The following is a 26,236-nucleotide window of genomic DNA, read 5'->3' as shown; positions in this document are numbered from 1 at the left end:
CAACACTCTCAGTGAACTACATTTCTTAAAAAAAGAGTCTGAAAGATAAAACCCTTTGTGAGAAAAGATTCCCCAAAATATCCCCCCCGACCCCCAAGCACAACTTTAAATGATAGTTAAAAATTTGTCCCTTCACATTGGCTGAGCCCTACAGGCAACAGAATAGAATAGCCTTAATTTTTTATTTTGGCCAATCAGAAGGGAGTCTGTGCCATTACTAAGAATAACATTTTAGGTGAGATAAAACAATCTATATCCAAGCTAAAAGAAAAGATGAACTGACTAAGGTAGACTTGGGGAGTTGTTAGGCCTTGTTTTATTCCTCAGGCTTATAAAATTTTGGTTCATGGTTATGGAATATCTTCCTTTCCCTTTTATTATTAATATTATAGGTACTTCCAGTTTTACTTGTCTCACTGTTGTTCAGTGTCTGTTGTCCAAACTTTAAAATTATTCCACACAGCCACTGGGCTAACAGTGATTCAACAAATGAGTCAAAGACAAAAACAAGATAAAATCACAATGATGAATGTGCAAACTGAAAATTGTATCTCCATAAGCAGAATCTCGATATTCAAGAACAATCAAAAAAAAAAAAAAATCAACAACAGTGGTGAAAATCTGGACTTTTGGTCTCTCTCTCAGCTTTGGCTGAATGAAGATGAAAAGAGAGGACTGAGAATAAAAGCATTCCCACAAATGTAGGAGAACACTGCTTATTCAGAAGCCGTGATAATAAGTAACCATCAGGACCTGACTTAAACCTGTTCGATTGATCAGCTACTCACCTCAGTGAACACGATTTTAAAAGCAAGCTAATCAGCGTCAGGTTTTCACTTCTGAGAGTCAGCCAATCAGGTATGAACCCAGTCCAGTTAACATGACTTGGGGTGCCAAAAGTCAACAACAGCCTCACTAAGTCACCACACTTCAATTGATGACATTAATCCAGGTATGCTTCTGAAAGCCTGCCAATCCCAAAAGTGCTATTAAAAAAAATTTTTCTTTAATAAGCAATAAATTCAACACTACTATATCAAGTGTTGGTCATATCGTCATTTGACAAATATCACCCAGTTCTAAAGGATATTTAAACATGTGGTGTCTGCAGTTTAACTTCAGATGGTTCAGTATGTTTGTTTACATGAGAGAGAGATAAAGCAAATGTGGTGAAAATGTTAATATTTTGTTAGTAAATCTAGGTGAGTATTTATTATAGTAGTCTGTAACTTTTCTGTAAATTTAATTTCTCAAAATTAAAAAACATAAACAAGAGCAGTGAAATCAACAAAATGGTGGAATAGGAATTTCCAGGCCTTTGTTCCCCATGGAGACACTGACTTAACAACAATATAGGTGCCAAAGTAAGTGACTTTATGAGAATTCCAGAAACCAGTTAAGAGGTGCGAGTGCAAAGCCAAGAAGAGACATGAGGAAGCAGGTAAGAGAGTTCTTCCCATTTGCCTGTCCTAGCTCCTCCCCCACCCCCTCCCCAGTAAAGCACCAGGAACCCCCAACTCTGAGATTCTCCCTTGGGAGGGAAACAGAGAAGTGGAATGTGCATCCAGTGTTCTGGCTTTTCAGAGGGCTGCCCAAGGGATTGGGTTCTGTCTTGACTGACTCAGTGGGCTGATGGGAAAAGAATGGATATGTACTTTGAATGCCAGGTTGGGAGCAGCTGAGAACAATGACTGCAGCACTGCAGTCTCTCTAGTGAAATAAGCTGCTTGTTACACTAGAGAGACTGCAGTACTGCAGACAGACACTAGGGGGAGAAGGAGATTATGGGCTCCTGAGAAGTCACAGAAGCAAACCTCTTTAACTGGGAGATTAGATGCACAAGTCAGAGAAGATGCATACCCAGAAAAGTTTTGAGAGATACCCAAATCTCTAGATTAGTTGATTGGCTTTTCAGATGCCCAAAACTCAACAAATGAGCACAGGGCATACCAAGAAACAGGGAAACATGGCCAAATCAAAGGGAAAACAACAAAAACAAGAATATAGCCAAAACAAATTTGACAAGCAGAAATTTGCAAAACTTTCTGATTTCAAAACTTATTATAAAGCTTCAGTAACCAAGTGAATGTGGTATTGGTATAAAGATAGACGTATAGATCAATGGAACAGAGTCCAAAAACAGACCTACACATGTATAGTCAATTGAATTTCCACAAAGATACCTATGCAATTCAGTGGGAGAAGGTTTACTTTTTTAAAGAGTGATACTAGAACAATTGGATATCCATGTGCAAAATAAAGAAAAAGAAGAAAGACACATGACCATTACCTTATACCATTTAGGAAATTAACTCATATTAACTGACCTAAATGTCAAAATAAAACTTATGAAATTTCTGGAAGAAAATATAGGAGAAAATCTTAGTAACTTTGGAGTAAGCAAATATTTCTTAAATAAGACTTAAAAAACATAAACTATAAAAGGAAAATGATAGATTTCATTAAAATTTAAAACTTTGCTCTTGCAAAAATACTGTTAGAATGAAAGAACAGACTGATAGAAATATTTGCAAAACAGACACCAAATGACTTGGATCCAGAACAAAGAACTTTTACAACTCAATAATAAAAAGAGAAACAAAATTTTAAAATGGGTAAAAGATTTGAATAGACACTTCGCTAAAAAGGGTATATGAATGGCAAATAAACACATGAAAAGGTGCTCAGCATTGTTAGCTATGAGGGAAATGCAAATTAATACCACTCAATATTTGCTACAATAGCTAAAATTTAAAAACAAAACAAAACAAAAAACACCACACTGAGTTTTGATGATGATATAACCAGCTAGAATTTTTATTCATTGCTGTTGGGAATGCAAAATGGTAGACATTTTAGAAAACAGTAGAGGGATTCTTAAAAAGTTAAGTGTAAATTTCCCATACAACCCTGGAATTTCAATTTCAAGTATTTACCTAAGAGAAATGAAAATATCTCTCAACACAAAAACTTGTACAGAAATGTTCATAACATCTTCATTCATGGTAGCCATGAATGAAGCACACGTCTGTCAACTGGTGAATACCAACAAATTGTGGTATGCAATGGATTACTACTCAGCAATAAAAAGGAATAATACAAACAGCAACATGAAATAATCTCAAAAGGGTTGTGCTAAATGAAAGAAGCCAGACACAAAAGACTACATACTCTGTGAGTCCATTTCAGGGAAATTCTAGGAAAGACAGAACTGTAGTGATACAAAGAAAAAAAGCAGTTATTGTAAGGGGCCAAGAGATGGCAGGAGAGGGTTGACTACAAAGAGGCACAAGGTCACAATTTAAAAAGATAAACATATTCTATCTCATGTTTATGGTGGTAGTTATATGAGTGTATACATTTATCAAAGCTCATTGTACACATAAATTTGATGAATTGTATTTTATGTATAATTAAACAAAATTAATTAAGATAGAGAGGAGTGTGTATAATATGCTACAAAAAAAGTGGAATGGGGAAGGCAGAAAATAGAATATATATATGCATTTATGTAGACTGTCTTTTGAAGGATATCGAAAACACTGGGAATAGCTCTTGAGTAGACGTGGGTAGATGGAGAAACAAGATAGAAGGAAGAATATTCACAACATATCTGTAAATTCTTATGTTTTGTTAATATGAGCAGATAAACTAGCCCAAAATTAAGTTAAATTGAAAGCAAAAAGAGAAAAAGAAAAATCTTAGTTGACTAGATGAAGAGGTAAATTAAGTAGATAATCAACTGTTCTGAAGATACCTAAACGGCAGAGCGCACATGTTGCTTTTCCCCATAGCAGTAAAACTTTAACTGGAACACTGATTTTTGTCTAGCACTGCATTGTCTGTCCTCTATAGCACTTTTAAACTTAATTACCTAAAACTTTTAAATTGAAAAAAAAAAAAAAAAAACCAACTTATCACAATTCTAATCATTTTTACCTTCTAACCTTGCTCTTTCTGGATTTGCAAGAAACAACTCATTTACTGGTGCAATCTTTCCTACTTCTGCCTACAATATGTGAATAAACTGTTGATGAGGCATACTTATTAGGTATATAAATATACCTGTAAGTGATTCCCATTCACTGTAGTAGGGATAGAATTTCAGAAAGCAATGTGAAAATTTAGTTTTTGTACTGTATTGTACATGTAATTTTATTTTATTTTATTTTTAAAAATATCTTTATTGGAGTATAATCACTTTACAGTATTGTGTTAGTTTCTGCTGTACAACAAAGTGAATCAGCTATATGTATACATATATCCCCACATCACCTCCCTCTTGAGCCTCCCTCCCAACCACCCTATCCCACTCCTTTAGGTTTTCACAAAGCATCAAGCTGATGTCCCTGTACTCTGTAGTAGCTTCCCACTAGCCATCTATTTTACATTTGGTAGTGTGTATATGCCAGTGCTACTCACTCACTATGTCCCAGCTTCCCCTTCCCCCGGTGTCCTCAAGTCCATTCTCTATGTCTGCATCTCTATTCCTGCCCTGCCGCTAGGTTCATCAGTACTGTTTGTCTAGATTCCATATATATGTGTTAGCATACAGTATTTGTTTTTCTCTTTCTGGCTTACTTCACTTTATATAACAGACTCTAGATCCATCCACCTCACTACAAATAACTCAATTTCATTCCTTTTTATGGCTGAGTAATATTCCATTGTATATATGTACCACATCTTTATCCATTCACCTGTTGATGGGCATTTAGGTTGCTTCCATATCCTGGCTATTGTAAATAGTGCTGCAATGAACATTGTGGTACATGTATCTTTTTGAATTATGATTTTTTCTGGGTATATGCCCAGTAGTGGGATTGCTGGGTCATATGATAGCTCTATTTTTAGTTTTTTAAGGAACCTCCATACTGTTTTCCATAGTGGATGTTTCAATTTACAAGTTTCCCGGTGGTCCAGTGGTTATGACTCTATGCTTCCAAGGCAGGGAGTGTGGGTTCCATACCTGGTCAGGGAACTAAGATCCCATATGCCTTGTGGTGTGGCAAAAAAAAAAAATAATAATAAAATAAAATAAATGTCTTGATTCAGTTAAATCTAATACCATGTAACTTTTGACATCGTGAGAACCACTGCAAGGTTATTAATGCTTAGGCAAGTAATAGTCCTATTTATAATTGCTTGACAGTCAAGTAAATGCTCAAAAACTGTTTTGTATTTTATAAATACTGCTAAGGATGTGGCTTTCCCAGTAGAGGTCCAAGAGCCTGTGTTTTCATGGAGTCTACTTTTATACATTGAGGTTTTGTGGGATGTGATTTATTCTTGTGGTTTTCTTTGCTGGGCATTTGTTCAGAATGAAATTAAGCAGCTGTGGATATATATTTTAGAAATTTAAAAACAGCACAAGACATGAAAACAACTTGCCTTCAAAATAACAAATTTCTTTTTGAGGGGAATGAGTTGTAAAACATTCCTAAAAAAACTTCCTTTGCAAAACTTTTCTTCAAAAAAAATCTAAACTCATTATATTAAATAAAATACTGAATATATACATATGTACATATATAAACATTAGTCAATTTGTTTTATTTGCAGAGAATGATATTGATATCAAGATCACATTCAATTGAAAGTAAGGAAAACTTAAAAAAACAAAACCTCCCAAATCCACACATAAATGTGACTAGGAAAAAAGATAAAGAAAAAAAAATCTACAGATACATCTAAGCAGGTATTAAATTGAAAACATTCAAATAAAGTGGAATTACTAGAACATAAAGAATACTAGAGTAGGCATGCAAAAGTGGCTAAATTGAAAAAAGAAAATCAAGTTTTAAAAAATGTTCCACAAGGTCACTGGTTTTTTTACTAATGTTTTTTACTAAAATTATTATTAAAGTTATCTACATATGTTATAACTCTTACTTTCCAATTATTTCTATAGATCTTAGGCTATGATCATCATGTATCCTAAATTTCAGTAGGAAGGCTTGTAAATAATTCAGTCAAATCTCTAGAAGTCGTCATAATCCATCTCTGATCCTGTGATGGTACTCTTACTACACCATTGAGTTATAGGGGAGTCTGGGTCAGTAGTAATAGGTGACATTTAATATTCTAAATATCTCATACATCTGAATAGTATTTTCAGGAAAATCTTAGAGGATTTCAATAATACCTTATATCCTAGAGTGCATTGTAATTTTCAAATTAATACATATTCTTCAATTTACTGTTTAAATTCCATTATCAAAATTTCCAAAGGATAAAAGGTAGTTTTGATAAAGATTGAAAAGCCTATGAAGGGAATAGAGTTAATAATATTGTAATAACTTTGTATGATGACAGATGGTAACCAGACTTAAAATGGTGATCATTTTGTAATGTATAAAAATATCACAACGTTGTACACATGAAACTAATATTATTGTAAGTCAATTACACTTTAATTTTTTTAACATATTTATTTATTCATTTATTTATTGGCTGCATTGGGTCTTTGTTGCTGCTCATGGGCTTTCTCTAGTTGTGCAGAGTGGGGGCTACTCTTCATTGTGGTGGGCAGACTTCTCATTGCAGTGTCTTCTTTTTTTGCGGAGCATTGGCTCTAGGCATGTGAGCTTCAGTAGTTTCAGTGTGTGGGCTCAGCAGTTGTGGCACACGGGCTTAGTTGCTCTGAGGTATGTGGGATCTTCTCAGACCAGGGATCGAACCCGTTTCCCCTGCATTGGCAGGTGGATTCTTAATCACTGCACCACCAGGGAAGTCCCTACACTTCAATTTTTAAAAACTGGGGGGTAAAAGGACCAAAAAGACTATGAGTGGGAGGAAAAGAATAAACAAAAATGAGTGGAAAAAAATTCATGAGCAAGGAATTAAAAAAAGTATTAGATGTAGGCTGGAAAACATATGAATAGACAAATGTTATACTAACCTTAAATAATATTAACCTAAGGTAGTTTCTCTGAGTTTAGAAAAATAGCTATCTTCTGTTTACAGCATCTTCTTGTTTATGCTTTGTCATCTAGAATTAAACTTTTTTTTTTTTTTTGAGGCAAGGAATATGACTTTATTTGGAAAGCTGGCAGACCAAGAAGATGGCAGACTAGCATCTCAAAGAATCATCTCCCCTCTGTCTGAATTCAGCCTCCTTTTATACATGAGGACAAGTGGGAGGGGCCCACTGTGGCACTGACCAATGGCTGAGCAGGACCACTAACGGTCGCTGGTTGACAGTTGCTCACTAATGGTCGCTTGCTTGGGGGAGGGTCCCACCATGCTTCAGCTTAGGTCCCATCTTGGGACGCCACTGTTATAATTCCCCAGTGTCAATGTCCATTCCACAATCTTGTCGGGAAAAAGGGGTGGCAATGTTCTAACTGCTCCATCAGATGGATCTTTCCAGGAGAGTCTGCCATTGGTGTCAGTGTTCCAAATGTTGAGATTTGTCTTTTGTTCCACTTTGGAAGTGTCTACTTTCCATCTGTAGATTTAAAAATATTCACAACGGAAAAGTTGAGAGTTATCAGGAATTTTGAGGGCTTCAAGCCCAGGAGGCTGCATCTCAGGTGAAGGAATTTAGCGAATTTCTGTGTATGGGAAGTTGCAAGGGTCTGGGCTCACTGCAATCATTTTTTTTTTTTTTCATATATACCATAGCTATCTAGGGCCTGTATCCCGTATTTTTATATCCTGAGTTTCCTTAGGGTTCACTGGCTCATGTTCAACTGCAGTTGCTGATGCTTGATCCTCTCCACTTGGTCAGGAATTTGACCAATATTTGGAAGAAATTTTCATGATCAAATTTTGTCCCACAGTGCTGGGAGGCTCATCCCAAGTCAGATGAAAATTCTTTATATGCCACTTCAGGTGCTAATTTCTAGATTAGACCCTATTGATAATTAAAGATTCTCTGGATCCTCTGTCCAGTTATGATCCAGGAGGCATTTTCCCTTGTTGCTTCTTCCCATATCTAGAATCACATCATTGCAATTATTTTGATCTATTTCCTGAAGATGTTCAGCCATAGACGTTTTGTTGGAGGCCTAGTTGCGTACTGGGTGCTGTAAGAGACAACAATCCTATAAAATAGACAGGATATAAGTAATGCAGCTAGTAACATTGACAAGGGCATAGTGCCACAGGGAGACACAAAGCACAAACAATTTGGAAACAAAGAACAAATTAAAACAATGATTAGCATAATATCAAGTCCACAGGAGAGCCAGCTGGAAACACCAAATTCTGGCTGGATCAGGTAGAGAGAAAAAGATAAATTTTCATCTTTATTTACAAAGGCATACTTTATCAACTTGTAGGTCATAGCATAAGAGAAAAGGGTTTTTTTCGAAAAACAAGGATTAAAAGCCAGTATATTTCCCAAAGTTATAAAGTTATAAATCACATTTACCAGTTTATTTAGTCCCATTAATTCCCGTTGACCTGGATGAAATAATTAGGTTTACTATAAGTTTTGTCATTTGTTACCCAGTCTAGGGATATTATCTAAAGGCTATCAGAAACTTATATTTGTTAAAAAGTTCCTTTCTGTCAATCTTGAAAATCTTCCCTTTGACAAAACTTAAAATAGCATGGTTAAAGATTTGAGTACAATGCAATTAGCAGGAAACTTGGCTATAACATTTTAGAATCACCAGTGTTATGATTGATAACGTATCAGGATATATCAGATGTTAGGGATTCCATGTAAATTTTGGAATATCTATATAAATGACACTTATTCATACGCTATAACCTAGTATTCATCTCCAATCATTTGACAATGTTTTTGAAGTAATTTAACGTACTAAAGTAGTTTGACATTTCTTCTAAGATGTTTCAGAGATGCTCTTTCGAAGTATCCCAGAGTCAGCTGGAGGCTAAAAAGCTTTAGTCAGATTTTGATATTTGGGAAAAATATCAAAAAGACTTTATTCTTAAGTCTAAGCCTGCATGAAACTGATTAAAAGGTTTCTTTCTATCATAGTAGCTTAAAACAACATGAATTTATTATCTTACAGTTCTGTAGTTCAGAAGTCCAATGGTACTCGGGCTAAAATCAGTGAGTCAGCAGGGATGCATTCCATCTGAAAGCTCTAGGGAAGAATCTGGTTTTTTTTTTGCCTTTTCCAGCTTCCAAAATCCACCCACAGCCCTTGGCTCATGGCCCCTTTCCTTTATCTTCAAATCCATCAATGTTGCATCTTTCTGACTTTGTTTCTCTTGTCACATCGATTCTCTGACCTTCTTTTTCTTAAACCTCCCTCATCCACTTTTAAGGACCCTTGTGATCACATTGGGCCCACCTGGACAACCAGGCTAATATACTATTTTAGGGTCCTTAACTTAATCACCTGTGCAAAGTCCCTTTTGCCACGTAAGGTAACATATTCACAGGTTTTAGGGATTAGGATGTAGGCATCTTGGGAGGGAGCACTGTTCTGCCTACCACAAAAGGTTATATTTAATATCTCATTCTCTGACCACTACCTACGATCTCTCTAGTGCATCCCCTTTCATACTCTGATTAGACAACTCTTTGAGCCCCTATGAGACCTTTACTTCATTGAGTCTACCACTTTTTTACTGTCCCTCATTTTCTTACTGTCCTCTCTTCACTCCTTATCAAACTAAACCCCATGGGTTATCATTGCAATCCCTTCTTACCCACATCCTGTACTCCCTTGCCCCTGTCTTATACTCATTTGGCAAAAGCCTGACTCCCCTGACTCCTGCTCTCTCACTAATCTGCCTTTGTCCTTGTGTAGCTGAACATGGCCAGAGGAAAACAGACTCACTGACCAATCTCTTATTAAGGTCCATACCACAGAGTTCAAATGGACCCTTATTCTGCTGGGTAATGACCTGCTATTTTCCTAGTCTGTTCACTTTTTCACTTCCCTATAAGGTGCCTTTGTCTGTTGAGTGAGAAGTGCAGCCCACGTGCCATCCAGCCCACCACCCAGCCTGTTAATGTCATAAAGTCCAGCTTATCTCCCTCAAAAATATTTTTTATTTTAATTAATCTCTGATTCAGTAATTCCACCTCTAGGACCCTATCCCAAATAATTAGAGAGCTGTACGAATACATATATATCCAGGAGGTTTATTGAAACAATATTTATGAAAACAACCTCTAATTCCCACAGTAGAGACAGGTTTACATAAAGTATGGAACAATCACACCATGAACATTTTACAGCGTTCAAAATCATGTTTTTGCAGAATACTCAATTATACGGGAAAATGTGTACACCATAAAGTTCAAGGTTAAAAAATCCAAGATATCAAACTGTACATAGAGCAGGATTCCAAAATCTGAAATACAAATACATATAGATACATATATACATATACCACAAATTGAAAAATGACTAAAAGAAAAATATGTAAATGTTAATGCTTGTTATTTTTATGCAATGGAATTATAGGAGATTTTATTTTCTCATTTTTGGTATTTTCCAATTTTCCCCAAATTATCAGGTATTACTTTCACATTTAGAAAAATAATAAATAAATGTTAAAAATAATATAAAAGTGAGATCAAAGGGGTTCCAAAAGATAGAGACATAAATACGGAATGTCTTTTTTTTGCTTTATAAATGGCTAAATCTTCCAGCTAAAAAGTTTTTACTTCCAGTAGAAGTAGCACTTGTATTCTTTCCTTGACTGGATTTGGATAGAGGATCCACTGCAACGTATTTGATTTGGAAACCTCCTGCTGTCACTGAAGCATCACTTAGAAACTTCAAGGTCATGACATTTCCTGGGGAGGAGGAGGATGCAAAAGAACCAAGATGTTACTCTCCTTTGATTTGGCTGACAATTCAAAGACTCATCATTCTCATAGGACAATATAAAAATTCATGATTAAGACTCCCAGAATTCAGAACTAGATTCTCAAGCTATAGAGTCTGTGGTCTCACTGCCAAGAGGACCACAGACTGTCGTATTTTTTTCCTATGGCTCTCCAATCTGCCCTACAGGAAATTTTGTCTATTCTATTTTAAAAGGTATTCTTTGTAGAAGGAATATCCATAGAATTACAGGAGAATGGCAGACAGTTCAAACCAGTAAGGTATGGATGGATTATTTACTACATGATGGCAACAAGCCTTGCATTTGTTTACAAAAAAAAAATCCACAAAGCTAGATCCCTTTACACAAAGTACCTAACTACTTCATTGAAGACCAAAATGTATCAAAAACAAAAAGGAAAAACTTTATTGTATAAAACAAATATAGAAATATTTTTGTTTTTCAGAGGGGAAAGGCCTTCTTAATCCAGATCACAAATCCAGAATTCATTACAAAAAAACCCATATATGTAAGATGAAAGGCACAGCTTTAAGTGCCTTTCATCTTATTATAGAAAGCAACACTATGAGGTGGATACTCTTAAAATAGTCATTTTTATAGATGAAATTGAGGCACGGAAAACCTGAGTAGCTTGCCCAAGGCCACAGGGTTATAAGTGGCAGAACCAGGTTTGAGCCCAGAGTTCATGCTGTGGTCCACTGTACTTTTCTCAAACTTGGAAGAGTTTTTTAAATTAAAAAAAAAAAATTTAACCAGATTATTCAACTGGTTAAAATACAAATGGGCACTTAGGGCTAATGCTAATTTGGCAGCGTCTATCCACATCTAAGTGCATATCACCTGTGACCTCAAAATTTCACTTCTAGAAATTTACTATTTAAAAAAAAATAGTGCTACAAAGTACAGGTTTAAAAATATCTAGTGAAATGTTGAATAGCAAAAGAAAAAAAATCAGAAACAACCACTTTAAGGATGTTAAATATTGGTATATGACAAATTATGATACCTGTTAGGTAGTCATTAAAAATTAGAATGATCTAAATATTATACTGTGACTTGGAAATAGGTCCACGGTCTCCAAGTATTGGTACATAATGTTTGTATAGTATAGGAAGACATCTGGAAGGGCAGTCCCCACATAGTTATCCAATGCCTTTCTTGGGTGGGGAGAGATGAGAAGGGTGGGCACATTCTTTCTTTATGTACCTTTTTCTTAAGTTGGTACAATTATGGGTAATTTTTAGTTTATTTATATTCTATTTTTGTTTTTTAATATAAATATCCTGGGGTGAGTAACCATATATTTAAGAAGAAAACAAGATCAAAATGTTAACAGCATTATGCTTGACTGATAGGATAATACCTTAAACATATTTTACCTCTTCTTTTTCTATTACTTTGTATCAATATAGTCTTCCTGCTATTTTGCTAAATCTTTGGCTTTTTATTTAACTATGTTCTTTTCTGTTGATTTGTTTCTCTGTGAATAATAAATTGTGTGGGTTTTTCTTTTTATAGTTTCTTGCAGTTGTGCAAGAAAAACACTGATTTAGTATTACATTTGGAGTAAGTTTTGTCTGTTAGACAAAACAAGAAAAATGTCGTTTCAGGCTTCCTTTTGACTCTCCCTTTCGTTTTGTTTTTGTTTTTTTAAATAGGATTCTCACCCTCAAACTACCTCCTACATCTCATAAAATGTGTTCTTTTAGTTTTCTGTTAACATAAAATATGTTCTCAAGTAAAGCATAAGAGATAAATAAAAAATTTAACAGATTACTCTTCCTAGGGAGACTGTAACAGAGTAATTAATAAATTTTAAGCATTAATCATTCCAAGATTGAACAAGAATTTCCATTCTTGTAATGATTCATAAATAAGAATTGCATGCACTGAGAAGCTAGTGTGTGGGATTAATTTACCTAGTAGTATCTCAGTTTAAGGACTGCTTAGAAATTGCAACTCAGTGTAGCTTTGTTGTTTTTAGTTGCAGAAGTACTGTGACAATTTTTTTATGACTTGGAGGAAAAATAGAGCAAGTCAGAATGCCAATTACTAGTCCTGGTGATGAAAATAAAAAAGAAAATGAACACTTCTAAGAAAATAAAAGTTCTTAGCCAGAAAGTAGCAGTTTAAGGCAATAGCAGTGGTATTACTTATTGAGATAGATGTATGCTGCTACAGGGATGTTTCTTGGAGTACATTTCAAGGAACAAAGTCACACAAAATAATTAGCAAGAGGAAAAAGATTTGGAAAACAGTGCCTGCTGTAGCTAGCCTTTTTAGATTTGCTATGCATAATTAGCATAGCAAAAGTTCTCTGACATCTTCTAATAAAGAAATCTGTTTAACATTGTTTAACCCAATGTTTCCCAAATTAACTTGACCTTAGAGCCCTTTTCTCATGTAAGATCTATTAAAAGCATGTGACAGAACTGTGTTCTTCACAAGACTGGGGATTGCTGTACTAATGTGAAAATATAATAAATACGATGGAAAATTTTTTTCAGTGATAGGTGGTATTTTTAACAACTCTACAAATTACTTCAATCCTTTATCAACGAAAAGTTTAGGCCTTTTATTACCACATTTTACGGGAATTATAAGCTATAGCAGTATTTATGGATTTGAGATTCAAGACTATCTCAGACTGCATTTCCTGCAAAAAAGCACAGAGACTACACATTTTTAGTGCAAGGAGTTGGTATGCCTTTTACAAGCTAGCAAGCTATCTCTGTCTTCAGTCCTCTCAACTTTAAAAAGTATATAGTAATAGCTACTGGGTCCTTCATTTTCAGTGACACTGAGAAAGCAAATCATAATTTTTTTCTCAATTTAGAGCCATTACCTGTACTAATGATGTCTTCTGGAAGCTCATCTCCACAGTATCTGAAAGAAAATTTTTTAAAAAGAGAGGTCACATGAGTGGCTCTTACTGATAATTGAAGTATTTTATTTCCCCTAAGTAATGGCTGATTTTTCTATTATTTTACAACATTTTATTGTTTTATTTATTTATCTGTACTTGAATTTGTGAGAGAGAAGAGGGGTTAAAATATTGTTTGAAATATCCTTCTCACAGTATTAATGAGATTCTTAAGAAAGGATTTGTGGCATTTCTACTCTGTGTCTACAAAGCTTTTTGTATGGTGGACAATTTGAGTCTATTTGGAAATTTTTTAAAATTTGTTTCTGATTAATCTCATAAAACTTTCTTCACAGTTAAAGAAGAATGGGTGTATGACTGATTTAAAGGGGAAAAAATTACATTGGACTTTATAGACATAAGAGGGTGTGATTTTTATCTGAATCATGGCTTGAAAGGAATTCCCTTGCAGATAATAATATAAAAAGTAATGGCTTTTGTCAGTTTCTAAAAAAAAAAAAAAATGTAATTTATTCCAGAGTAGGAGAAAGTTTATTGTAAAGGTAAATCACACAATATAGTCCAATAAATAACAAATTAGCCTGTAGATTAAAAAATCATTTATGATTTAATCTAGAGCTGTAACTGATTTCTGAAACTAGGTTTAGAATAAAAACTCTATCTTAATTCCCAAGGTAGAAGGTCCATTCTTTCAAAAAAGACTTTATTCTTAATTCCTCAAACCCTACTTCTAGTCTTCTTCAAACTATTTAAAACTACTTGTATGTTTTTCTATAGTAGTTAGTCTCAGCTAAAGAACAAAACAAAAACCACTTTCCCTTCAAAAACTGCTCATTTATGCAAGAAATGCTTTTGTTTTTATTTGTATTTAAGTTACAGATTTCAGTCAATAAAAATATATTGTCTGTTGTTTTTAATTATCCCCACTACTATTTTCTTTCATTAAATTATTATCATGAATAATAGAAAATTGATAACTGATAATCTATTGATAATGGATAGTCTAAAATACACATTAAGTGGGGACCTGAATACATAAAACACCTAACTGTACACTCTTTAATTTACAATATTTTGTAAAATATTGCAAAATTTTATTGTAAAATTTAAACTATATTAAAGATATTGGATGGGAACACAGAAAAAAATGTTATGTCCCAGCATGTTAAAAAACCAAGGGAAAAATACCGAGGAAAGGAATATTTGTTTTTTATGGCAATGAAAGCTATTTTTTAGAAGATATACATTGTATATTTAGCTAAACTGTATGAGAAAAGGGGCTATAGTTTACTTATTTGCCTTATATATATCTATAATGCTTCGCACAATGCTTTGTACACAGAAAAAAGGCAACAATTACTGAATTTATAATTATTTTTAGGAGGTTGACACAAATCAGAACACTTAAAAACCCCAACAAATTTCCCAACTCACATATCTTCTTTCTTCTGTTAGCCAGATCTTGAGGTCTTTATAAATAGAATATTTAACTAATTGTGACAATTTAACAAATCAAAAAGCAGCCATCACTATTTTAATAATAAGTAGATGTATTATAGCAGCTGACTGTGGCTTAAAAATCTTGGTTAAAAAGGGATATGGTGTTGCAGGATAATAGACGTGCTGGAAAATCAATATTGTAGGGACAGTTGGGAGAAATTAAAGAAACATCACGCAAAATATCAGGTGTTCATTAGCTTCCTGTATGGAGAAACAACACGTACCTTCCCACAAAGCCGTGGACATCATCATAACTGTCATATATTTCAACATAGTCAGCCAAGCAAGATGGGTCATCTTCAAGGTCAAAGTCCAAAAAACTCAGGTGAATACGCTGACCATACTTTAGTCTAATGTGCCAGTAGCAGATTTGGTTATCATCATACTCATTTGGGAAGCCTGGAGATTTAAAAATTTGCTTTGGATCTGTGAACACACCACCACACTCCTTTGCTAAAATGAGGGGAAAAAAAGATTAAAAAAATGATTCCTACTTTTAAAAGATATTCATTTCTTAGTGTCCACCTATTTAGTAGTTTTTATAAAGTAAAAGAAATGGCTTAATATATAGCATCCATAACATATTGTGTTTAACCGTAGCTAAAGAATAAATGTATTTTTTCATTAATAGTTGCTAAATTCTCTAAAGTAAACATAGACTACTTGTGAATTTTTTAAAAAGTAAAGTAGCAAGAAGAAATAATTGTGCTCTTGTTTACATTTTTGCTTTGTTTACATTTTAAGCATAGAACGCATGTCTTATGTGTACACTTAAATGTGTTTTGACAAATACCTATACCTATATTACCAACAGCCTAATCAAGATGACAGAGACTTTGTCCTGTGGTGTCACCACCGTGTCTTCAGGGACTTGAACACTTAGCATAATGAGTTCAATAAATTCTGTTTGGAAAATTATTATAGGATATAAAGATCCTTGAGGAAGCTGAAGGTCATTCTAATCCAGTTTAAGGAATAATTTATAATCAGTCTATACCCTTTTACTGGTTTAAATTAGCACATTAATCCTAATACTATTTGAGGATTTGGTGGAGATATCCATGTTGATTTTTTCAAGTCATTTACCATTTCATAGATTTCTGTCATGTCCTATAACCTGTTAAAAGAATAAACAATCTCTGCCAAAACAGTGATTTTGCAGTATACCTAGAGGGAAAGCTATGGAAGGTCCCGGTTAATTTTAATTCCATGTCAACTAAATGTCTAGTGTCTTGAAAAAAAGATACAAACTGGAAACTCAAGAATAATCTGAGTGGTGATGGTGGTGGTGGTGGTGACTCTAGGTAGCATTCAAAGGTATTTTTTATTATATCAATTAGAGACTTTTTACAAGAATATTCTCCTTTAAAATAACTTATTAAAAATTGTGTTAGAATCCTTAACACGATAGAGGTTAAGGAAGCTTATCTCTGCAGGGTAGAATAGGCTCTTAGAAATGCTAGGGAGTGACAAAGGAAGGTCCGGGATCTAGTCTGAGCTTTGCCCAGTCTGTACCTCAGTTTCTTCATTGGTAAAATAGTCATGCCTTGCCTGTTACCTCCCTCACAGGACTATTCTGAGTATAAAATATAGAGGATAGCTTAAGGGTATTATGCAAAATGTAAGCTATTCTTATTGCATGATTAACTATTATATAATACATAGTTTATATGTATACATAAGCAAGTACAGTGCCCAGTCTGGAGTGATATTCTCTGTCCCATAGCATCCTGTCTTTGACATATATATCATTAGATTAGGAAAAAATTCAAATATTGAACTAATTTGGTTGTATATTTAGCTATATCTATTCAGCTCTGTATTTCATGTTACATATAGTTGTTGTCTCACCTCTTGCTTATTTAGAAAGTGACAGATTTATAAAGCAGACTGGGTCCCTGAGGACTGCTAATTGGTTAAGAAGTATTCATACAGGAGGCATTTGGCATCATGCCACACATTCAGAACTTGAGTGAGCAAGTTGACTTCTGAACACTTCTGAATGACCCTATTCTTCATTGCTTCAATCAACTCTAATTTGGTGATATTGATTAATAATCATCGTTTTATTTTTCTGATACTGTTATTTTTTTCATTCTAGTGAAAAAAGTCAGGCGGCCCCCAGTCCCCTTAAAGTTAACCACATCCTAAATAATCAGCATGTCACTGAATCCAAAAGTAAGCTAAGAATTGAGTAAGAACAAGTCTTTCAGGATTCTGTACACATATTCCCAGAGTAAAAAGTATTTAGCTTCTATGAGAAAAAAAAGCAGCTTATAATAATTTGTAAGTTAAGGTGGCATTCTTATAAAAGAGTAATGAACTACTGTAAGAATCTTTCCATTAGCAGTTCTTCATCTTTCCTAGACTTTGTCCTATGGAAATGATTGAGTAGATGCTCAGAGATCCTAAAGGTTATCAAGCAAGAGAATAAGAGAATACATTTGGAAATAGTTGCTCTTTAGAGTAAAAAAAGAATTGCCTGTATAAAAATATTTAAGGAAAGGGGGGAGTTCCCTGGTGGCCTAGTGGTTTGGATTCTGGGCTTTCACTGCTATGGCCCAAGTTCAGTCCCTGGTTGGGCAACTGAGATCTCGCAAGCCATGCAGTGCAGCCAAAATAAAAAATAATAAAAATAAATTAAAAAAAAAAGGAACAGAGGAGGAGGGAGAGAGAGAGGAAAAGAAGATATATGAATTATTAACAATGACTAACTGTAGAACTAAATATAGTATACTTTAGGCTTAAAGAATAGCAAAGTGATTTGAAAATTACAGTCTATTGAATGCACTGTAAGTATGTAATCATATTTGTCTCAAGTGGAAATAGGTGATAGCTCTGGGCAGAAATCTTTTCTACTGGAGTACACATTTTGAGATATAGGTTAGCTACAGACATGAGAAATTGTCTCTAATGGTTAATATTATTAAGTACTGTTAAAACATATATAATAATATGCTAGAACTTCCCTGTATCTCTCCTACTGTGTTATGGACTTTCTCATAGGGTAGATCCAAATGGGACACCACCTGAGGATGTCTATGATCATACATGTGGAATATACTTTGTAATACGTTGTAACACTTTGTGGTATTATCCTGGGGAGGGGGGGGAATACATCCCCAAACAAGAGTCTGTTTTTTTCTCTAAAAGCATGGACCAAGAATTACTCTTTATAGTAATTATAATGATTTAGTTTTCTCTTTAAAGTTTTCTGAGCTACAGTCAACCATGGAAAAAGAATATGAATAAACATATACTATATAATAATAACTAGGATATCCAGTATATATTTGTTAAAACAAACCACAGAGTGAGAGTTGCTTAGTTTGGAAGTTTAAGAATTTATGTACAAAAAGAAATTAGGGAGAAAATTTGTTTATTCTGTCTCCTTTTTCTCATTCTATCAAAAGCATAATTTTGAACAGTGAACATTTGGTAGTAGTACTTCACAGTTTTAGCTAATTCATTGTGACAAGTTTATAACCTGCTTTTTTTTTGTTGTTTTTGCCTTTGTGGTCAGGAAGTTCCCTGGCACAGAAAAGAACTAAATTCACCATCTCACCTGCCTACTAATTATTGGCTGTCTGATCTGGGGAAAGTTACTTAAGCTCTTGAAATTTCAGTTTCGTGAATTCTAAAATTGTTATAACAATAGCTCCCTGCGGAGTGTCAGTGTGGATGGAGGGATATAAGTCAGTGTTTGGCACAACATAATCATTCTATGAATGGATAGCTGTTATTAATAATTATTATTACTATTGGGTTGGCCAAAAAGTTTGTTCAGGTTTGTCCATATCTGGCAGACAAACCCGAATGCACTTTTTGGCCAACCCAATAAATTACTCTGTCTCTGGAAGAAGCCATTTCTTTTTTTTTTTTTTTTTTTTAAGCCATTTCTTTTTGATAAACTCTTAGAAAGGTAACTGTTTTTGTATAGTATAAAATTATTGTTTTTAACAAACCATTTGGGTTGTAGCAATACGCATCCCATCTTTCACTTCTATTGAGACGGACTCCGTAATCGATAATACCAGTTTTTCCAAATCCACAGTTGGACCCTGGCTTCACAATGGGGTACCCAACTCTGCCCTTGGCCATCCACCCAGCAGCACAGACATGAAATCCTGCAAGAGAATGGAAGGGTAATGACTTAACTGGTGTATTCCCTCAGCTGAGTGAAGGTCATCTCAACCAAGATGGCCCCTTCCAACAGGGACAGTGTCTTAACTGCCCAAATCCAGTTCATATAAAAGGGGAAAGTTTGAACACATATAAAAGTTCTTATAAAATCTGACTTTTACTAGAAAATTACATCTTACTTGGAAAAAAAAAGAAGCAGATAGACTAGGAGATAATAATACCATGAATATGAAAACAATCCAATTTCAGAGCTGGCTTCTTTTCACAAATGAGCTAGCTAGTGCCATGAGATAATTTCCAAAATTACTGTCAATACTGAAAAAAAATTTTTCAGATGATAATTGCTCCTTCAGGATCAATTAAGACATCACTAATATTTTAAAAAATTTGAATAGGGATAGAACTACTCATACATTTTAAACAAAGCCTCAGCCCTGTTTCCTTGCTCAACTTTGGAAGTTGTTTTAATATTTGTCAATGCCATCTAAGAACAATTTGACTACAAGTCCCTGATGGCTAGTAATGGCTCTGGCCTTTGCATCAATCATTCCAGTTACTGCATCACACACCGCCCTGTGGGTATAGACTGAGCAGTCCTCTGGGGAGACTTTGGGGCATTTTCGAGAACACCTGTATTTTTGTCTTGAGTAATGTATAATAAATAGCATGAGTTTTGCCAGGTATGTTCCTATCAGCAAAGGGATTTCTCCAATGGAGAAGAGAATTCTGAATGAGGGTGGCCTTTTGGATTCTCCTGAAAGTCCAGGAGAGACAGTAGCCGTCCTTATTTTTAAATACAAAGAAGCAAACGGCATCTGTTAATTACTGGGTTTTCATCAGGTGTCCAGTTTCTTTCATCTGCTGCCTTACAACCTGCTTATCCTTTTCCTCATGACCTTTGATCCTAAAGTACAAATGCATTCTCCCACTTAATGTAAAAAAAAGAAAAGGAAGTGATTCAAAATAATTGAAAAAGGATCCACTAAATTCACTATTTCTTCTACCAAGTAAATTTCTTTGTAAGACTCAACATAGTAACATCATTTAACAGCTGAGGAAACCCACACGCAGAAGTCAAGAAGAGATAGAATGATATTAAAAATGAATAGCAATGGCATTAAAATTAATGAGGAAATTAAATGATAGCGAGATAATGATGTCTTCATTTTTTTTGACTTTTATTTATTGGCTCCCAATGGGGTGTGACCCCCAACTAAGTTGCTAGGACTAGGAGCTGCCCACCAGCTCTAGGCAGAGACGATAGGAGAAGCTGCAGGAACTGCTAGCAGGGTTGGAGAGATACGTCTTAATAAGGGGTTGCAGGAAAGGTGGAATTTTTTTCCCCAAAGGTGAAAAAGAAGAGAAATTATTGTCAAAGCAGTTACCAATTTTTCTGGCTGCCTCTAACTGCTTGTAGGTGGCAAGACGGCCACCTTCATATTCACACACCGCCTTGGCTTCTGCGTAGGTGAGCTTGTATTTGCCGGAGCGCGCTTCTCTGTGGTACACGCCTGCTGCTTGTTCTGTGAATTCACAAATGTCGTAAATGCACTATTATCCATTCTTGTGGAAGAAGGGAAATTTTGTGGCCTCAGCTGGAAGATTACATCAGCTATTGTTCCTGCCAAAGGGTTCCCCGGATCAGCTGCCTTGAGTGGCTAAGTTTTCATTGTTAGAAAGCTTTGGAAAAAAATGAATGAGGGGAATTTGGGGGGGAACATAGAAACTTGAGGCTAAATTATGGTTTTTGAACTGATAACCTGAAGGAAAATTTTAATACAACATTGTATTTCTGCACTATCCAAAGGTGAAAGTTTTGACTTTTTTTTTTGGCTTTGTCTTAAAAACTTGGAAAGGTAAGCAACAGGAAAAGAAACGGAGACGAAGGCAAAAGAAACCAATGAAAATTGGCCCACAATGAAGGAGAAAAATAAGCCAAAATATCCATTTGAGGGAAATGACTAATGCAATATAATTGAGAGTTTAGTAAACAAATCAAAAACTGAGGAAAAGTTTGAAGGAATCCAAAGCAAGCAAATATTACATCGAAGAAAAGAAAAATAGATTTAAATACAGCAGAGAAAAAGTGGGACACACCTAACTACCAGTTCCTAAGTTTTTTATCTGGTTTGTCTTTTTTAGTTCACATTGTTCTCAATGTATTTTAGATAGTGTTACGTCATACATGAGCTGTCTCCCAGTAGATCACTGTTTAAATTGATTGTTTTGAGTTTGGAGTGCATTTTGCCATAGAAACAATGTGAAAAGATTCCCAAGACGATAATCATAACATAGCTCTAATAGTTCTGTGTTGACTGTCAGATTATTGTTAAGTCTTTGTACCCTGACCTGTGCGATCAGCCACCATCAAGACCATTTCCAACGAGAACACATATCTCTTGGCGTGCAGCAAGATATGAATCCAGCAGTATTAGAAACACTGTTCTTTCCTCTCTTCTCCCAAGCTGAAGGAGACAGTGCCACGGTTCAACAGCAGATGCTGCTTAGCATTTTCCCTGTTTTTCTGGACTCCATGGGCTCCTATTGTTATAGCTTATATGGTAAAAGCCTATCATTTATACACAGTGCCTTAATCAATCTGATCCGGATAGGTCAGAGAACACAGGGAACATCAAAGTCATTTTCCCTTTGAGAGTCACCTACTTCCTAAGTATCCTTCATACGCTAAAGCCTCACTAACGAAACGTTTACTAGTTTCTGGTTTGACTGTTTTAAGAATATACCATGAGGTACTTTGCTAGGTGCTGGGGATCAAGTGCTGTACTCAAGCAACTTGGGCACTAGTGGGCAAGGCAAGTACATCTGTTTTGAAGTACAGGGGTTCTAGGGCGTTTAGTAGAGAAGGGAGACGTAGTACTTACTAATGTATTGTGATGGAGATAATTGTTACTTTAAAAAAATGTTAAAACTGTATCTGTTCTCTAAAAGATCTCTCTTTATTTGAAAAAATTTTTTTGTAGGAATTATTTTGTCTGCCAAGTTTTCTCAAACTATTTCCTTGATATTTTACTCCAAAAATAAAAATATGATGTATTAAAAATAAGACAGCAAGCTCCATATGGAGTCCTTTATGCTAAGCCCCACATCACCAAACCAAGACTTAAGTATAGTTTCAACTCACCCAGAAATGGAATCTTAAACCAGTCAGTCAGAAATTTCCTGATCACCACCAGTTAGTCATCTGCCTGATAGAACCCTGCTATCCTGTAAAGGAAAGTAACTTTGCTATAACCAACCTGATTTTTTGCCTAGTAAAACTTCCTTATGCCTGCTCCCTTCTGCCTCTGAGAGTCTCGCATTTTGTACCACTCCTCGGAGCTCCTTTCTATCTGTGAGATTGGATGCTGCCAAATTCAAATGGATTTTTGCTCAGGTGAACTCAAAATTTTAAATGTCTCACTTTTTCTTTCAATAGATGTTTGAAGGAAAAAAATGAACAGAAATATTAAAAAAATAATTTTAACTTTTCTTCCCAGTAGTTTTTCTTAAACTTTTGGTACTTCTTACTTAAACTCGTCTAGTAAAAAGATAGTACCTTAAATAGCATAAATGTCTATGCTATGATTTTTAATTTATTAAATAACATTAATATTCCACATTGTTCAGGGAAAGAGACCTAAACTTCCTGTTATCTTGCCTTGTGAACAAGTTGAGAACTCTTGGCATACATACTTGACAATTTTAAGCACACACTTATTTTAAAGTATTTCTGAGTTCAGAATTTTAAACTACTCGTCCTTTGTATGAGTCCTAATCTAAAAAGTTTCACCTTTCAGAAGAAGTAACAACTTATTAATTTTTCTAGCTGTCATTCATTAACATTGAAAAGCTATTTAACCAATAACTTCCTTTTCCTCTTAGTAAGTGGTGACACAATAGCACGTTGGCTCTGATTTCTACTTCTGATTCTACAATGGACCAGATGTGTGACCTTGTATAAATTACTACCTGAGCTTCAGTTTCTTCATCTATCAAATGAAGATAATGACAGCTATTTTTCGGAATATATAAACCATAAAACCCATAAGCATATCTTCTGGATCCTAGCAGGAGCTCATGATAATGTTACTTTTCCCTTCTTTTTTGGATTCAGTACAATGGCTAAAAAGAATTCCTTATCTGTACATTTTTTGATTTTCATAATCCATTTAAGCTAGTTGAACTCTTTTGTACTTGTGCCTTTATGAAAACTACCATCTAAGAAATTAGAGGATACAAGAGTTAAAACTAAACCTTAGGGGTCCCCTACTTCAGACTTCTCATTTTATCAGTACAGAACTGAGACCAAGAGTTTAAAGTGACTTGTTCTTTATAGTTGCTAGGAGATTCCTGCCTTCTAATTCAACTCTCTTCCCGCCTTAAATAGTTTTCTAATACCACATTGACCTAACCAACTGTAAACAATTTATGCTAGGCTGACTGGTCAATAATTTGTCCCACATTGAAGCAATATGCAATCACTCCGGGCTCAGATGTGCAGTATACTATTAACAAACATTTGGGTTTGCTCCTCTCTACCGCTAGGACAGAACTTCTGTTGTCCAGGTTTATATTTTGGTGATATACAACATCACTTAAAAAAAACATCAACTCCAAATTACTTGATAATTAGCGAATTTGACAGCATTTCAAAGTTGATGCACGTGGGTTTAACTCTTACTAGCTTTACGATCATCTTTCTCGTTTCTGACAAGTAGGTGTATCTTTCCCAAGTTTGATGGTGTGCAATGAAAATAAACAAAGAGACTTGCTCATTCCTCTAGTAAATTCCAGACCCCATCTTGGCCAAATGGACTGCACCGTTCAGCATGAAAGTAGTTCACTGGTTCAAACTGAAAAAAGAAGCAGCAAGGCTGTGCATTGCAAATCGAGCTTTTTAATGAAATCCGCATGGCTGCAGTTATTACCAGAGAGAGACATGCTGAAAGGGAAGATATTCTACAAATACGTGCTGCTTAGCAAGCATAAAATCAAGATCTAGGTTAATTTTGCTTCCTCTTTATTGCTCTATTTTATACAAGTATCCATCAATTTTCTTCTCGAGCAATTCAAAATTATTTCGCTATCAAATACAACAGCGAACATAAAGCAATGTTAATTTGTATATGAGAATTAAAGCATTGTTTAGAGTACTAAATGGGGTATTTGGGGTTTTCTCTATTTAGCCTTTTTTGGTCTATTGTTTATATTCATAGTTAGGTCTGTGTCCTTCCTTACATTTAACAAAACAACAAAAGAAACTCTCCTTGTCTAACAAAAGAGGTAGAAAAGTATTTAAATGGACAGCTCAAACAAAAGAAATCAAGTGGTGAGAATGCATTCAGAAATACAAGCTTTTCTCATTTTTTTCTATATTATAAGCTAGCTTTGTCAAACTAGTCAAAAGATATTTGGAAAAAGCATGATATACACTACAGGTCAGAGTATGAGGAGCAATGATTATCAAATTATTGTATACTCCAATTTACCTGTTATAATTCTCTTATGGTTACCTGTTATGAAATCTGACTGCGATTGCACTGAAATAAAAACAACACGTTGGTGGTTTTATTTTGTTAAAGAAACATTCTCCACTATACCACCACCTTTGAAAATTTTAAAGTATATTTTCATATGGAATATAAATATTAACCTCTTTTCTACTGAACAGTTCACTTTATAGAAAGCTATTTTAAAATTTTAGAAGGCTGAAACAGTTTTTAAAAAATGATAGATGCATTCCAGTAGCTTTCCCAAGCATTTTCTTTGAAAGCATCAACCTTGAACAGAAGAGAAAAATTTACAGCTTTGATTCACTTCTCCATAAATTCAAAGAAGCGACTTTCCCAACAAGAAGCTCATGAGTGAAGTTTCTTACCAAGCCATATGGAGTTATGAAAAATTCCGTTCTTGAACCCCCATCCGTGAGCCTCTTGCCACAGCAAGACAAATAAGGAAATTAAGATGATCATATCTCAGTTGTAGAGAAGGAATAGCTTGTTAGGGGCTGCTCAGGATAAAGTCTCAGAGCAGAGGCTGAAATGTGTCTGAAACATCTGGTTTCCACATCTTTTAAATGTTTTTTTTTTTTTTTCAGCTGTGAGGTCAGCAAGTACTCTCCAATGGCATTTTCCGCTGTAGAGTTACACAATTAACTCGCTGTCTGAGGCAAATCCTCTGACTCATTTGCATTGGCAACCAAAACTAAGGATATAGAATAATGATCATCTACGTTTTAAAATTCACTTACTTGGAAAGGGGATCATTTATTCTGTCTGCCATGGACACTTTTCTATTAGAAGTTTGTTTAACTTGGTGCAAATTCAGCAGTGGTTTCAAAAAAACAAAAGAAAGACACCAATAGAAATTTTAAGAGAAATCCTGAATATCTTATTTGCAGTAAGTCAGTTATGTGGTGTGGGGTTTGGGGTTAAACACTAGTCTTGAACTTGATCCTAGTAGTGTTATTTTAGTTTTCCTTAAACACTGCCCAGCTTGTATAGAAAGTTTGAAACAAAAAATGTGCACAGTTGGCAAATGCTAAACTGTCTCCAGTGAGGCAGGATTTCTTTACTCTGTCCTCTGCCTGCTTTTGTCTTGGGGTGGGGTCTGTTGCAGTCCTTGGTTTATTGTGGTCAGTCGGTAAATACATCAGTTTCCAGAAAAGTAGATCAGTTTCAGAGACTTAAGACATTCCAGCAGTTTGGGGCTATCTTATTATAACACAAATTTTTCCACAGTACAAATCCTTGATATTTTGGGAGAAAGATGGGTGAGTAGATAGTCATAAAGTTAATTAAAATACGGCCCTAGCTTCCCCAAACCACTCTAACTTTGAAGATGATCAAAATCATAGGTAACAGTTATCATAGTAAAGTCACCATGCCTTAAGATACCCCAAAGTTTCCTCTCCTTTTGTGCAGG

The 26,236-nt window shown here is 34.9% G+C and overlaps 1 protein-coding gene across 2 annotated transcripts; it reads right to left on the bottom strand.

The window, feature by feature from the left end:
• Window positions 1–10,062: 10,062 nt before the first annotated feature.
• Window positions 10,063–25,361, bottom strand: TNFAIP6 (TNF alpha induced protein 6). Of its 2 annotated transcripts, XM_057745929.1 has the most exons (6): window positions 25,191–25,361; window positions 20,698–20,835; window positions 19,135–19,296; window positions 15,394–15,622; window positions 13,631–13,671; window positions 10,063–10,732 (listed from the first exon to the last, which is right to left on the bottom strand). In XM_057745929.1, exons 1-6 carry the CDS (start codon window positions 25,282–25,284, stop codon window positions 10,563–10,565), a joined length of 834 nt encoding a protein of 277 aa, XP_057601912.1. In that variant the 5' UTR covers window positions 25,285–25,361; the 3' UTR covers window positions 10,063–10,562. The 2 variants fall into 2 exon arrangements, with proteins under 2 accessions (XP_057601912.1, XP_057601913.1); XM_057745930.1 differs by lacking the exon at window positions 20,698–20,835 and having other exon boundaries at window positions 25,191–25,334.
• Window positions 25,362–26,236: the final 875 nt, after the last annotated feature.

The sequence above is a fragment of the Hippopotamus amphibius genome, chromosome 8 (assembly GCF_030028045.1).
Source record: "Hippopotamus amphibius kiboko isolate mHipAmp2 chromosome 8, mHipAmp2.hap2, whole genome shotgun sequence".
NCBI classification, from domain to species: domain Eukaryota; kingdom Metazoa; phylum Chordata; class Mammalia; order Artiodactyla; family Hippopotamidae; genus Hippopotamus; species Hippopotamus amphibius.
Note: the sequence above shows the minus strand (reverse complement) of the source record. Positions and strands in the feature narration are given on the sequence as shown.

Bases quoted from the DNA above. Each gene is read 5' to 3' on its own strand.
- TNFAIP6 (XM_057745929.1), bottom strand. From the start codon at position 25,284: ATGATCATCTTAATTTCCTTATTTGTCTTGCTGTGGCAAGAGGCTCAC. The intron at 20,836-25,190 runs GTAAGAAACTTC...GTGAATTCACAG, and splicing joins TCATAACTCCATATGGCTTG to AACAAGCAGCAGGCGTGTAC. The intron at 19,297-20,697 runs GTAACTGCTTTG...ATTCTCTTGCAG, and splicing joins AGAGGCAGCCAGAAAAATTG to GATTTCATGTCTGTGCTGCT.